We start from the raw sequence: 15,981 nt of genomic DNA on the forward strand, positions 1-15,981 counted from the left end.
TAAAAGATCAACACAATCTGAGAGAACAAAACTACAATAAGAAAATGTGATGTCATCTTGTGTAAGAGCTTGAACAATTTGAGCGGAATCGCCTTCAACAATAATGCAAGAGAGACATTTGTTAGCAGCGAACACAAGAGCTTCCCGGAAATGCAAGAGAGACATTTGTTAGCAGCGAACACAAGAGCTTCCCGGAATTAAAAAAAAATTTTGTTTTTACTCTTGAAAAAATAAAAGAATTATGCTCTCTAGCTAGCTGGTCTAAAAGTTGGGCTTCCTTGCAATAAGGCTAGCTTGCCCCCTAACGCCACAAGAAGATATTAACGGGGGCCACCAGGCTTAAAATCCCCCGTTAACCAATGTAGCGTCTAATAGAGATTGTTTAGCCAATGAGTGGGCTACTGTATTGCGAGACCGTTTAAGCTACCCTATTGCGAAACCGTTTAGCATGCATAAAACGACAAAAGAAAAAGAGAGGTAAAAGATCAACACAATCTAAGTGAACAAAACTACAATAAGAAAATGTGATGTCATCATGTGTAAGAGCTTGAACAATTTGGGCGGAATCGCCTTCAACAATAATGCAAGAGAAACCTTTGTTATTAGCGAACACAAGAGCTTCCCGAAAGCCCAAAGCTTCTGTCGAACGGAGAGAAAGGAATCCTGTGAAAGGGATGGATGCCGTCCCCAAAATCAGACCATTGCGATCACGGGACACAAACCAACTCCCACAATGCCATTCTTCTTGCAAACGGCACCATCCACATTATATTTTAGTCACACCAACAGGGGGCAAGCACCATCTGGGACAAGGAGGAGGAATTGGGGGAGGGGATTTGGACGCATTAGCTTAATTCCTTAAAATCAGAGCACAAAGTAAAAAGCATTATCCATAATGCGAGTTACTATAGCTAAATTAGGTTGGCGAGGTGTATTGCTATTTTGTTGGAGATGTGTTTTTGAGTTCAACTCTCCATTTTATCGCGGTTAATTAAAAAAAAGAAAAAAAGAAACTCCCTATTTTATTGAAACAGAAGCCATATGTAGAGCTGAACTTGATCTAATTGCTAAATTGTACTAGGAGTAGTAAATAAGAAAGGGAAATGATTTTGTCACTTTCTTTTTTGTTAGCGTCACTCCCCTACAAGTGTATTTTTGCACCAAAAATACACTTGCAAGAGAGTGACGCTAACAAAAAAGAGAGTGACAAAATCAGCAGCCATAAGAAACCAATAATAGCATATGAAATAGTATTAACTTTGAGAACACAATTTCGTTAATTTCTTGTCTACTTTGACCATACATACACACACACACACAACGGATCCAGTGAGGGATCCCTTATTTTGTTAAAATGCGGGACTCTCATTTCCAGATCAAATTTTAAAAATCCGAACCGTTCAATGTGTGCAGAACGTGATTTTAAGGGTCCTCGCGAGAAATCAGAAAAAAAAATGACCGGAAAGGGTTTCATCCGAGCAGCTTTTTTAAACCGTTCAATGAAAACTGCTCGGATGAAGCCCTTTCCGGTTATTTTTTTTGCTGATTTCTTGCGGGGACCTTTAAAATCATGTTCTGATCACTTTAAGCGGTTCGAATCATCGAAATTCAATCGGGAAGAAGAGTCCCATATTTTAATAAAATGCGAAATTTCTCACCGGAACCTGACTAATATATAAATAAATATATATATATATATATAAATGGTCAAGATCATATCAGTCATCACACATGCATGAGTCCCCACCATACATGTACTCTCTAGAACTTTCCTGGATTAGGACCTGGGCTGGTCATTTCCTCATTTCCTTTATCCAACATGATCAAAATTCAAAGGTCCTCGATCTCTCAAAGAGAATGCTAGCTTTTTTGACCAGCTAGCTAGCTAGTGAATTTCCAGAAAGAAAACTATTGAACACAAAAAATATGTTACTCCTGTTGGATGCAGACATACATGCACATGCATGCGTTCATTTTGGGGAGACAATCTTTTCGTGGGTCCCCCACCCACATTAATACTATTTTGCTTTGCGTGGAGAACAACCTAATTTTCTTACCGTACAAAATTAACCGAGTACATGGACAATACTGTCCGGAGCCGGCTGGCGGGCTTATTGGACAGTAGTCCAAGGGATTGATTTCTTCGCCTTTTTAATTTGCTTGATTGGTTGTCTGATTCCTTCGGCTCTTGTTGCTGCATCTGATATGAACTTCTGCCATCCTAAGGCGTTGCAGTGTCTGGTAACCTATCTTCTCTAAGCCGCCCTTGGATTGGTCTTCCTCGGTAGTAACATGAAGAGAGCTTTGTGTTCGTTTTGGGACTTAGGCACTTGTTTTGCTTCTTTGTGCTCTTATTGTTTATCATTTGTTGTTCCCAGATTGGCTCGTTTTCCTTATCTCTGCATTGGATGAAAAATTTGTAGATGCCGGAAACCTTTATTGGAAATTTTTGGCTTCAATGATAAAAAAAGAAAAAAAAGAAAAAAGAAGAAGAAGTCATCTTTTTGAATCATGAGGCCCTATTTCGATGACTACTTTGACAAACTCCTACATCAATGTAGGTTAGCTATTTATGGAGAAATCACAAGCGAGTACGTAATTTGGCTCCATGTCCTTCGTTTAGAAAGGAAGTGATTGAGAAAACTTAACGAATATATACGATTGGGGAAAAAGCTCAAGAAGACTGGTGTGGTATGCTATGGCAATGGCAGTGAGAGATGAGTTGGAGTTGCTCTAAGGCCTCTAACCGGATGAGTCGGATGGTGCACAGCGCTGATCACATAGCATGCCCCCGAAAAGCTCAGTCCTCCATCTCAATCGCAACAAAAAAAAAGTGAGAAAGGAGGAGCGCCATTCCCTATTTGATCTTTGGAAAAGGACAGAACCAAATCTTGATCAGGGTGTGGAAGCTCTTTAACAGTATTGTCAATTGTGTTTGTGTGGATAAGGCACACATGGGGTGTGGACCCTAAAATGTCACAAAATGGAGTATCCCACCTGATTAATATGCATGCAGCTGGATATATATATGTTCGATCTGACTGATCACTTCATGTGATTAGTGGCAACATGTGTCATTACTTAGTTGGACTCTTCCTCACCTTCCTCTTGGGATTTCTTGGGGATGGCTACAAGATTGGGGATTCACTTTTGGCCTTGAGATTGCATTGCCTGGAGTTGGAGGGAACGTTTGGTCCATGAACAGTACTAAACCACTCCCATTTGGAAAATTCTAACTCTACACCCATTTATAGTACCATGATTTTTTTTTCCAATAATGCAGAGTGTCTCGGGTTAGTTTACATGCAGCATGCACCTCGGAATGAATCTGTACAATCCCTCTCACAGTTGTTGCACACGGCTACATGTGGAGATGAGGTGGTCAGATTCAAAAACTATTGATAAGGATAATCGAACTTGAGATTTTAAGGGGGAGCAAATTCCTAAGTCCAAGCCAAACCACCAAGCTAACCCCTGGGGGTTTAATTTGTGTGTCGATTTTTCAATTGCATATTTGCTTGTTTTCCCAACCAAATCGTAAATATTTCTGTTTGGAACTTAGAGAAAAGAAAAGAAAAGAAAGGAAAGTGAGGAGAAAAGTAGGGAGAAAATTTCTTCTTTCTTTTGTTATTTTCATTTTTGTTTCCTCTCAGACCAAACAAGGGAAAATTATTTTAAATTATTTTCCCGTCTTTTTCTTTCTTTTCCATCGCAGCGCCGCCCATTTCTAGGGCTTAACGTCGCGTTCGAACCATTCATATTGTTCAGGGTTGTATTCCGCTCGAGCTTAACGATTTGCTTGTAAGGGATTTCCCTAGTTAGTTGGCTTTTGGTATTTTTGTGATCATGTCAAATTGTTCACGCTTCGAACTGTAATTTCTGTTGGGTAATATTCCCTGCGTCCCAATTTAATAGTAGTCTTTTTTATGAGTTCGTGTCACTTTTCAATTTATTATATCTCGTAAATTGTATTATAAAACTAATCAAAATTTATCAAACAATATCTATATTCGGTATGAAATTCATTACAGATTTTAAGATATAACTAATTTTTTAAACCGATTAGAATAAAACGAGGAACAATTAAACTGGGACTGAGGGGTAAGCTGTAAGGCAAGTTTCATTTTGTTCTTACCCTTCAACCAAAAATACTTATGTCAAATTTGGAATCCGCGGAAAAAAGGTTTCAATTTGTTACTAGTACAATCAAAGACAATTTGATTGTACCGGCTCGTCAATAGCCCATAAGACAAAGCTTCATTTTCCCTTTGAATATCAAATTTTTGGTATCCCAGCCCAATGGTGTAAACGCATTCCAAGCCCTTAAAAAACATTAGAGCTGGGCTGAGGAAGCCCAATCATTGGCGGGTTAGACGAACCTAGCATGGGCTTTAAAAATGATGGGCTACCTCCCTTTAATGATTTGGATAGTGTGTTCAAGCTTGCCCACAACCTGGCATCTCCTTTCCAGCTCTGTTTGGAACACGTGATCGAAAGGGAGGGAAAAGAAGGGAAAATTTAAAAATTTTCTGTTCCCATGTTTGGTTTGAGAGAAAAGAGAAGAAAAAAATGGCAAAACAGGGTTCTAGGAATAGTAAACTTTTCCCCTTTCCTTTCTCCATGTGTTCAAGCTTCAAAGCCCACAATATGGCATCCCCTTTTCCAGCTTTGTTTGGAACATTTGATCGAAAGGAAGGGAAAAGAAGGGAAAGCGTAAAAAATTTCCCTCCCCTTGTTTGGTTTGAGAGAAAAGAGAAGAGAAAATGGCAAAACAGGTTTCCAGTTCTAGGAATAGTAAACTTTTCCCATTTTTTTTCTCCCATTTTCCTTCTTAATTATCTTCCCAATACCGTTCCCTCACTTTCCACAAGTTCCAAACGAAGAGGATTTTATTATCAGCAGTCAATTTAGTTTGAGAATGTGATTACTAATTGAATATATCACTAGAAATCATATTCGTATTTAAGTCCATTTGAAAGTACGAATAACGATAAGACGACAATATATTTCCATTCTCCCAAAAACAACACTTTACAAGGCTTAACAAGTACTCCAGATAATTTAGGTGATTGCTCAAGGCCTTGTGGAAAGTGAGGGAACGGTATTTAGAGGATGCCCCCCAATTTTACAAGGCTTAACAAATAGATAATTAACTTAGGTGATTGCTCAGGGCCTTGCAGAGAGGATGCCCCCCAATTTTTATACCTTTTAGGGCTTTCCCTAGTCCCTGCTACCCTCAAATGACCAGATGGAATTTGGCTTGGCAAGCTTAAAACAATTATACAGTCGATTCCTTTCCCACTAGACTGTTTGTTGGTCATTTTTATTGGTGGTTCGTACACATAGAAAGCCAGCAATCTCAATCTCAGATGAGAAACAAAATCAGGGGGAGACATCCAAAACGAATGCGACAAGATTCAAAGAAAGAGCATGCGAATGCTGAAGATGATACGAACGTGATGAAGGTAAAGGAGCCGGAGGAGGCCATGAAAATCGACAAAAGAAAGTGGGAAGCAGAATGCAAGTTAATTAGGTCTGTTTAGATCAGACTAAACTTTTGATTGAAACTTCAAAACTGTCGTAACAATTGCAAGGAATGCGCCTCTTAATGGTTCGGTTGAAACTTTTGTTCGCATCGGATGGAGGCTTGCAGACAACTTTGCTCCAAAATGTCAAATGATTTTGGTAAGGACCAAATGCTGCTGCAGATAGAAAGATGTTTGGGAAGAGAAAGATAGTCATATGGTAAGTGTTTTGATCCACTGAGTGAGAGCCAGAAAGCATATCTTCAACCAAGCAAATTAGCATGTTCGTATCTTACTGGTAGTTGAATCACTGCCAGATACCAATGAGGGGTTGGTTCAGTTGTGGAAATTCGGACTTCATTGGACAAAATCTTAGTTCGAGTCTCCATAGCCCTTTACTGAAACTAAACATACTCCTAACACTAGCGAGACTTTAGCTTCGGTTGACCTTAGCATTGACAATTGACATATTTGCTTAGTGTGCAAGCTATGTTCGTCCTCTAATGGATTATGTTTCACCACAATAGGCATACAATTCCGAGGAATATTTCAACCCTCTAGTAGCTTTCTTGATACAAAAGCATCCATGCCTTCTCATTTGGATAGAAGTATTATCCACTTTTAGGACGCTTATTTGACTCAAAAGATCAATTACAGTAACAAATTCTTTTAGGAAAGAGTGAAAAGAAAAAAGGAAACCCAAGATAATAATGACAAGTGTGGGAGATATCAAACGTGAAACATGAAAGGTACCCAAGTGCAAATCAAGTAATGAGAGAAAAGGCACAGAATAACCTTGGTCATGCCCGTGGTTATATTATTATAATCCTTCAAAATATCATGTGCTCCCGCTCTCAATCTTTTCACTGCGCTCGCGCTCTCGGTCCTTGCTCTCTCGGATTTTAGTGGTTTGAGATGTGATTGAAAGACGCTTTCACGCACTTCGCTTGCTCTTACGCTCATGCACACGGATGCGAATTATTTTGCACGAATATAAAGAACAGGGGAAGGATGAAGCATGTAATAATTTAAAAAAGAAAACCACTAACATATCCCCTCTATTTTGCATAATTTAGAATTATGGCAGGAACTATTGGAAATCATAGAAGGCACTAGGTAGAGTATCTACTGTCTACTCCACCAAATAGCAGTAATTAAGATAGAGTGAATCACGTTTAGCACTCTCTTTAATCTTTATGTCACCTGAGAAATCTCATGCCCCTCAAAAAAAAAAAAAAAAGGGCTGATTGCTTCTTTAAATCATGTGCCACAATACTTTCTTTTCAACAAAGAGAAGAAGGTGAAGGAAAAGAAAGAAAGAAAAGGAAACAGAGTCGTGAACTTGAAGAGGATGCATAAAGGCAGGTCCCTCGGACGCGTTGTATTCAATTTTGTTTGTACCAATGTTACGGTGCATTTTCAGCCATTGGAAGGGCCAGCCTTTGAGCTCAAATGGTCTGGAATGCACCGAAGTGTCGCGTGCGGCCAAAAATCAGCTCAGCTCAGCTCAGGGGATTTGAGCTCAAAAGATGAAAGAGTATATAGTAAAGCACATAGATAGTAAAGCACTAATCCCTTTCTCCTTTTTAGTATGCGAAAATAGACCCTGGGGGCCTACTGTGCACTTGTGCACAACATGTGTGTTGTGCATAATCTGGGCTGTCCGTTCGGCCATCCGACGGTCCAAATCTCATCTTGGCAATAAATGGCTCTCAGTCATTCATTACCGAGGTGAGATCCAGACCGTCGGATGGCCGAGCGGACGGTCAAGATGGTGCACAATACGTAGGCCTCCACATTTTGTGAAAATAACAAAAGAAAATGGAAATGACTAATTTCTACTTCTACTTTGCCAGATAATTTTCAGTCACCTAACAGAAAAAAGGCATCCACAATAATAAAGAGTAGCTTCCAGATAAAGCTCAAATGGGCAAGATTCCCTATCCTCCATTGAGAGCTGCAAAACAGAGGTCTAAAATGGCTCATATCTCTTTGAAGATAGGCCAGGACCATCCACAAAGAACAAACCTATCAAGTGGGTCTCCCATCGCTTTGTTCGGTTCAAAACAGTTCTAGTTTGGCAACGCAAATTTTTAGCCCATTCAACTTTTAGTCACAATAACAATATTACCTAAAGAGGCAAAAAAAAGAAAAGGGATGAACAGTACGGATACAGGATAAATGGAGGAAAAGGAGAAGTGTGATGAATGACACTCTCCTTCATTTAATCCCAGGAATTAGGCCTATTAAAGGACCAAATCCGATAATCCGAATCCGGTAATTCAAATACAGATCGGATCGGATTAAATCCGTTATCAATCCGAATCCAAATTTTATGTTTTTAAATTTTTTAAATTTTAAAAAAAATACAGTAAATTTTTTATTTTGAAAAAAAAAATGTTTAAGAAGTTGTATTTTTTTTTTTCGGAAAAAAAAATTTCTTTGAAAAAAAAATGTATTTTTTTGAAAAAAATATTTGTTTTTTGCTAAAATTTTTGAAGTAAAAAAGTATTCGGATCGGATTCGGATTTTCGGATCGGATCCGAAAAATCCGGATTCGGATTATCACTATCAGATTTAAATCTTATCGGATCCGGATCAGATTCAAGTCTTATCGGATTCAGATTTGTCAGATCTGGCCCATTGACAGGCCCAGCCAGAATTGCATAAAACTCATATACCAGGGAACTCCGATAACGTCTGCGTAGATCTGTTGAAAGACAACAATCCCTTCAACGATCAACGATAAGGAATTCGTATCAATGTCATGCACACAAATTACTCTCCTAGTCGCCACCAACAAACTGCGGAAACAAATGTAGGCCAATATAGGAAGGGTGTCTTTTTTTTTTTAGGGAGGGCAAGAGGGTAATTTCACCTACCAAACTCACATAGGCAATTGCTGACTAGAGAGAGGTAGAGTGAACCCTTTAAACACACACACACAAATCCAAACTCCCAACGTGTCAAAAAAGGTTTTCAGCTCATGTCATGGCCACGAAACAATGCAACAAGAAGAACCTCAGTACTAGTCCAATGCACTAGTAGGAAAAGAAATGACCCATCATTTAAGAAAAAAATACCCACCATTTCATTATTTTGGGGGCGGAGTATGTAGAATTTGTTTAATGAAGTTCAACCGTAAGGAATTCAAATCATACACAAACCGATTGCTTCCACGAATAGATCTTGAATACTGGCATGAGCCCGTTAGAGCATCTCCAACTCATGATTTCATATTGAAAATGTTAAACTAGTATTTTTGAAGGCTTACGTGGCATTTTGGCATCTCCAATTTGACATCAAAGTCTTCCTTTCCAACCCTTATGCCAAATTCTATTTATTTGACATTAAGCTATCCCTCTTTAACCCTTAATGTCAAAATTCAAACAGTTATTTTTGAAATTTGGCAGGCAATGTGTAGGTAGTCAAAGTTGGCATGCTTCCTCCTCCATTCATCCATATCAAAAGCCACGTAGGATTTGGCCTAACAGAAGACATCTGGGTTGGGTTGGTTAATCTTCTTTGTGCTTGTCCCCTAGCCAGACAGGTGTGGAGTTTGTCGCCTTTGAAAATAGGTATGGGGGCTGTTCATGTCAATTTTTTTAAAGACTTGTGGGATGTTATGGATCTATGGTGGCAGGGGCATGCAAATAAGGAATGGTGTTTGTCATTGGCGGCAGTGCTTATGTGGTACATTTGGAAGTGTAGAAATGGAGTTCTTTTTGAACATAAGCTCTCTCTTCCTTGGTTGGTTTGCAAGAAGGCGGTTGAGTACTTTCATGAGTTTTCTTCTGCAAATTCTATAGATACTACAGCTGTGATTTTGAATGGGGAAGGAAGCTCTAACTCATGGAGGAAGCCGCTGGACGGGATGTTCAAGATTAATGTGGATGGGTCATGGAAGAAAGGGGAGTCGAAAGGGGGTTATGGCATTGTGATTCGGGATTCCAGAGGCTTGTTTGTTGCTGCCTCGATTGGGGTTTCCCCGTGGTGCGCAAGTTCTTTAGTTGCAGAAGCTTTGGCATTTCGGCATGGTATTTTGTTGGGATCACATCTTGGGTTAGGGTCAATACTTATAGAAAGTGATGCTCAGTTGATGGTGAATATGCTTCATGGCAAAGTAGCTATCAGTCAAGAGATGGAGGTCATTATTCATGATATTCAGGTTTTGAGCAGAAATTTTCACTGCTGTAGTTACTCTTTTGTACGTAGGGCTAGTAACAAAGTTGCTCATGTGTTGGCTGGAAAATGTGTGAATGGTTCGGGGTCTTGTCGCTGGGTTGCATCTCCGCCGTTGTGGTTACTCGATCCTCTTTGTTGGGACGGGTCTTCCGCTTAATGTTCGTTATTGCTTTTAAAAATTCTATCTGTCATCGTTGTGGCAAAAAAAAAAAAAGTTCCACATCAGATTTGACATTTCCAAAGGAAGATGCTCTTAGATTGTCCTAGTTTATCCGCTTACTTCAGAATTTGCCAATCAAGACACAATATGATTCAGAGGCAAAATAAGCTAATGACATCGAATCGGGCTCTAAGTTGAGGCAATAGACAGATTCTTAGCTCAAATCATTGCCCAAACCAATGTACCGAGCAACAATGAACTCTATACCCATCCAATGCAGTACTATGAGAGACCAACATCAGAGTTGAAAAAATAAAAAATACTCTCATTCTCATTAATTTTTAGGTCAACATATGCAATATGCAAAACAATTACTCACAACAAATCTTGGAAAACACAAAAAAAGAAAAAAAGAGGAAGGTTATGTATTACAAAGGAGAAATTTTGGAGGAAAAAGAAAAAGATATTATTTTATTTTTTTTTGCTCGGTAAAAAGAAAAAGAGATTATTGTAACTTGTGAGCTCATGTCATTGCCTAAAACAATGCACCAAGCAACCCTATACCAAAATCCAATGCACAAGTAATAAGCAAATGACAATCATTGAAGAAGAAAGAATACAATACCCACATTTATCAGTTTCGTTCATTGGGACAATCCCTTGCAAAATGCCCTACTTCCCCACAATTATAACACGCCCCACCTCTTCCTCCTCCGCCGCGGCCGCCATACCCCCGCCCACCGCCTCCTCGGCCTTCGACATACCCCCTCCCACCTCGGCCGCCACCGCCACGACCGCCACCACCGTAACCCCACTCCCCACCACCACCACCGTAACCCCACTCCCCACCACCGCCACCGCTACCGCCGCCCCGGTAACACTCCCTCGCTAAATGACCAATTCCCCCACAATTATAACACTCCACTCCGCCTCCCCCTCCTCCGCCGTATCCACCTCTCCGGCCGCCGCCCCTCCCGTACCCACCGCCATCGCCGCCGTACCAGCCGTAACCGCCGCCGCCGCCGCCAAACCTCCCTCTCCCGCCAAAGCCCCCGCCTCCTCCGTACCGGAAAGATCCGCCGGCAAGACTGACCACGTCGACGGCCTTGCTCCGGCCATCCTCGCCCGAATCGACGGCGAACTCGACCCGCTGGCCCTCCCGGAGGGTCCGGAACCCGTCGGACCGGATCTCTGTCTGGTGGACGAAGAGATCCTCGCCGCCGTCGTCCGGCGCCACGAATCCGAACCCCTTCTGGCCGCTGAACCACTTCACCGTCCCCGTTGACCTCTGCGAACCCGCCATCCTTCTGGAAGGTTCTGGGAACAAGCAATCCGTGCTAGTGTTTCAGAAGCTCCGCCGTATCAGACGATTATAGAGATGGAGAAGAAACCCATGTTGGCCGCTGCTGAAGATGAGAGTGGAGGAGAGAGAATACGGCAATGGCGGCGGAGCTGAAATGTGGCTGTGTCATGGTTGGAGCCATTTTTTTAGTGGCTGGTTTTGGGGTGTGGGGCCAGCGTCGGTGTGATCGGACGGTGGATAAGGGGTTAGTGGACTTTTTAATTTCCATCTACGGTTGAGACGCTTCTGCTGCGTTATCCATACGAACTTTTTTTCTTTTCTTGGCTTTTCGTTTTTGTAGTAATCCAATTGAATGTTTCTTTTTTGGAAATGATTTTCTGACCATCTTTTTTACAATTCACGCTTTCTTTTTTCTTTTTTTCTTTATCTCCGTGAATATACAATGTTGTCCGCGGATGTTTGAAACAGTGTGTTTAAATAAGGGCAATCAAGTAAATTCATTTAAATAAAGACCAAAAATATAATGTGAATCGTAAAAAGTAAAAAGAGAGTGTGAAAATCACTTTCTTTTTCTAAATTACACTATGCGATTTAAAAGTTTTAGCGTCTAACTATACATAATTAAGTTGAGTTAAAGAGGAGTCAGCAAGTTAACAACCAAAAAAGGTTTGAAATCTATATATTTAGAGTGGAACAACAAATATATCTAGGAAAATGATATTGGCACTCTAAAAATTGATGCAGGCATTTCAAAAAACAAAAGAAAATGACTTTGAAATTAAACTGATTTTTTGTACTGTCGTGACTTACCCCTCTGACACCAAACTCCGTCGTTTCAAATGTTTCGTAGATGGGGTCTTGTCTCGGAGGGACAACTCGGATCTCTGCGCCTTGACCCTGGTATGCCCTTATCATCATGAAGAAGGTCCGAGCATTATCGAGAAATGCTTGTGTTACGCAGTTCGCCACAATGTTTGACGACTCTATCTATGGGTCACCAAGGGTGGGGAGGGATTCGAATTCCCTCGCTGCCTTACAAACTGTGGATCACTACAAGTGCTGAAATTTAAATGTTTGGGCTTTATGTCTCTGGACAAGCCGTTGTGCTTGCCAACGCTGAAAACACTACACATTCAAAAGTTCTGTGATTCTGCCAATTTCATCAGTGGAACTGCTGAGCATTGTCCCAGTTTGGAAACGCTGATTTTGGATGGTGTAGGAACTTATAATCTAAACATCGCTGCTCCTATGCTTCGGAGGCTGGAAATATTCTACATATCGATTGGGTTACATTATTGATCGGTGATTGCAATTTCAGTGCCGAGACTAGCTTCATTCAAGTTGAAAGGAAATGTTTCGCCTGTATTTTCTACGGTGAGCCTTCCTCGTCTGGCCGAGGTGTATATCGACTTGGGCCCGATAGGAGTTTGCGCCAATGAAGATAGGTTCCCACTCAACGTGATGAACACGCTCGGACAGCTTGGAGAAGCAAAATACGTTACATTGTCCTCGAAGACCCTGCAGGTAATTGGTTATCTCTGCACATACTGGCAGGCATTGTTGAGGTTGGTTTTACATGATTTTAGAGTTGCGTTTAGGGCATGTTAACTTGCCATGATTTGCTTTAATCCTGTTGTTTATTTCGGGCATTGTTTTGGCTATCTTTTGTTGGATATGATAAGGGAAAGGAAGTTGGCTGGGAAACCTATTTACTTGTGTGTCTACACCTTTGTACGAGCAAGTAATTACCCTGAACTTTTTGCCCGATCCCAGCCACAACAAGAAGAAATCTGTAATCTGTAATTAGAACTTGTGGAAAGGAATACGAAGGGACGGAAAGTGAGAGAGCAATGATAGGAGAAAATTTGTTACTGAAAGAAAGAGCCAAGGGGATGAAGGCAAGCGACGGGCATTTTGTACAATGGTTATGTAGGCAGAGCCAGGAATTTCACTAAGAGGGGGCACCCCTGAGTGAACAGCTAGAACATGTCAAATAAAATAGCAATTCGCTATTTGCTGCTATGAAACAAGCATTTATTTCTTTAAGTGGTCCACTAATTTCGTTGGAAACATGCGAAAACAGCGTATACAATAAGCCTAATACCCAAAATTTCCAATTTCTTAAACATTTTTTAAGTAGGTGTACCAAAAAAAGGAAAAAAAGAAGGTGTAGGGGATAAAATTCCAGGGGGGTACGTGACCTTCCTGGGCCTATGCTGGCTCCGCCAGTAAGCTGTAGGTTCAACTCCTATGGAAAAGAAGAGTACCCTTGCTGATGGGTTGGGTTAGGGTCTGGGTAGTGTATATTCTTTTAACCTTCGGAGGAAAAAAAGAAAACGGAAGATAAAGGGGGAGTGAGAAGTAAAATTATGGTTTCGTTTGCCAAAAGATTTTGCATTTTGAATCTCTTAAGTAACTAGGCTTAATTGGGACCTGATGCACTCCACTCCCATGTATAGCTACCTAGTTTCTCATCAGTCATGTGCACTCTCAAAGAACTAGTACTAACTACTAGCTGCTGCTGTGTAATTCTCTCTTTACATTGTCTTTGTTGTTGATTCCGAATTGCTCGATTTTGGTGGATTTGTTTCTCATATGTGGCAAGGTTCTTGCAAAGGATCCCGACTCGCTCAAGAGTCATCCTTCTCCATTTCATCAGTTGGAGCAGCTAAAGTTGACAAAGCCGATCCTACTGTTATTCTGCCGCTAGACGTTGTTAGCTACCTGACGCAGGGTTCCTTGTCTGGTGGCACCTTGGTTATGAACCCTGAGGCAGTAATCAGCCCTTTGTTGTGATCCCTGTTTATATTCATGCTTGCTCCAATTTAAATTGAATTTAGTACACATGAATGATTCATGTCATTATCGTTTTCCCTATTACATTGTGGATGTGTGAGTATTTTAAATCAAAGTTTTGGACACCTATTTATCTCAGTGATCTAAAATTCGGAAATACTCGGCGAGTACTCGGTACTCGGTGCCTAGCCGAGTGGAGTTAGGGCTACTCGGTGGGAATTACTCGGCCAGCTGATTACTCGGCATTACTCGGTGAGTACCCGGCGAGTACCGATTACTCGGTAAAACGAGATTACTCGGAAGTGGGGAGAAAATCGAAAAAAAACTAAAAAAGTGGGGGTAAAATACATAATATGTTAAATTTGAAGGGTCTTTAGTGTAATTTTAGTATAGTTTTATACTTACCCTAATCGAGTGCATTTAGGTTGGAACTTTAACAATCTCAGAAATGGACTTTTTTTTTTTTTTTTTTTTTGGAGGAAGAGCAAGAAATGCATTAATAATAATAAAAAAAGTACAATTTTGCTGTCGCCATTAATTATACAATAATGAAGGTGGTAACATATATATTATCTGGACGAATTTATGAGGAATTTGCTTGTGCGTTATGTGCTTAACGGGTTGCACACGCTTGCAGCCTCTTTCTACAGTTTTTTTTTTTTATCAAAATAAGTACTAGTAGTTATGTACTTGATGGTGGTTCAGTTGATTAACGGGATGTGATTTGTTTCCATTTATATCTAAATTTTATGGTTTCAATCAATATCGATCTATTTTATCGATTTCTATAAACTAGTGGAAGGTCGACGTCGTTTAGAGTGCTCATTGCTCATTGTATTGATAAGAAAACAACCTTGGATAAGTCTTTCATACATATAATTAGACTTTAATCCAATACACAAACATACGAAGGCATTAGTACGTCTGCCAAAAGTTTTCTTGTCTAGAAGCTGATTTATCTATTTTATCGTATTTAGTAGTATATTTCACTTGTCATCTAGATACATTGAAGAACATAACACAATAATCAAGGGGGACACGTTTTATCATTCATCACCACAAACTTGAAATTAGATATTCAAATATGAAAAGAGAGAGAAAACAAAACCCTCCCCACATCAAATTAAATAACAAGTAAAACTCGTATAGAAAACATAAAGCATGCCACTATATACTTCTCACGATCATCCCACAGGTTAGAAAATCTTGTTTTATACTCCATACTAGTATTTGCCCGTGCCTACGGCACTACACATGTCGGATGGAATTGCCCTAGCTAGTGGCTCAAACACTATCGATTCATTAGTGTGTAATATGTGATCCTCTACATATCGATCGTAACTATAACTAAATCAACCCCTTCACCAATTTAGACCCCAATTAATACAATTCAACTACCAACAGATAAATTGAAATCGTAAGCCTTGTTGTAAAAAGAAAGAAATTATATGACTAACTAAAAGGTCCCAAAACTGAAACATGACTTGACTAAAATATTACACCGTATTAGGAAAGAACAAATGCTAATTTCACACTAAAGACACTGGCATAATTGCATGCTTCTACAGATCAGTTCCACAAAAAAGCCAACCTAAATTCATAACATGCAGCTCATCCAATGGTAAATTTAGCTGTGGAACTGGAGAAAGGGAAGGTTCATATCCTTGGGCCTTGGCAAACATAGATAGAAATCACCTTAAGGAGGGAATCATTATAGAGCTACAGACTCCAAACACGCATTACCATGGAGGTCAAAACCTAAAAACAAAAGACCAAAATATTATAAGAAAAAAAGAAAAAAAAAATCACCAAACCACCACATAAGCAACCCACCGAAATGAATAAAATTCACCGATCTTCCTTACCAACTCAGGCCAAGAAACTGTAATAGCGTTAAAACCATCAAGGAAGAAGGATTCTTGCTAATAATTTTTGTGTTTCAAAGCAAACTTAGTCCCCATGCAACACCATTAAAAAAAAAGTGCACGAAAGCCAAACAACAATGTACAGTC

At 40.1% G+C, this 15,981-nt stretch overlaps 2 protein-coding genes across 2 annotated transcripts; one reads left to right on the plus strand and one right to left on the minus strand.

Moving 5' to 3' along the window:
• Positions 1-5,405: 5,405 nt before the first annotated feature.
• Positions 5,406-9,867, plus strand: LOC131306996 (uncharacterized). The gene is made up of 2 exons (XM_058333427.1): positions 5,406-5,465; positions 8,950-9,867. The coding sequence occupies exons 1-2, from the start codon at positions 5,406-5,408 to the stop codon at positions 9,865-9,867; spliced, it is 978 nt and encodes a 325-aa protein (XP_058189410.1).
• A 307-nt stretch (positions 9,868-10,174) lies between these two features.
• On the minus strand, positions 10,175-11,335 carry LOC131307524 (cold shock protein 2-like). The gene has a single exon (XM_058334065.1). The coding sequence runs from the start codon at positions 11,171-11,173 to the stop codon at positions 10,505-10,507; it is 669 nt and encodes a 222-aa protein (XP_058190048.1). The 5' UTR covers positions 11,174-11,335; the 3' UTR covers positions 10,175-10,504.
• Positions 11,336-15,981: the final 4,646 nt, after the last annotated feature.

Source organism: Rhododendron vialii, chromosome 11a, assembly GCF_030253575.1.
Source record: "Rhododendron vialii isolate Sample 1 chromosome 11a, ASM3025357v1".
In the NCBI taxonomy this organism is placed as follows: Eukaryota; Viridiplantae; Streptophyta; class Magnoliopsida; order Ericales; family Ericaceae; genus Rhododendron; species Rhododendron vialii.

Bases quoted from the DNA above. Each gene is read 5' to 3' on its own strand.
- LOC131306996 (XM_058333427.1), top strand. From the start codon at position 5,406: ATGCGACAAGATTCAAAGAAAGAGCATGCGAATGCTGAAGATGATACG. The intron at 5,466-8,949 runs GTAAAGGAGCCG...GGCAATGTGTAG, and splicing joins ATGATACGAACGTGATGAAG to GTAGTCAAAGTTGGCATGCT.
- LOC131307524 (XM_058334065.1), bottom strand. From the start codon at position 11,173: ATGGCGGGTTCGCAGAGGTCAACGGGGACGGTGAAGTGGTTCAGCGGC.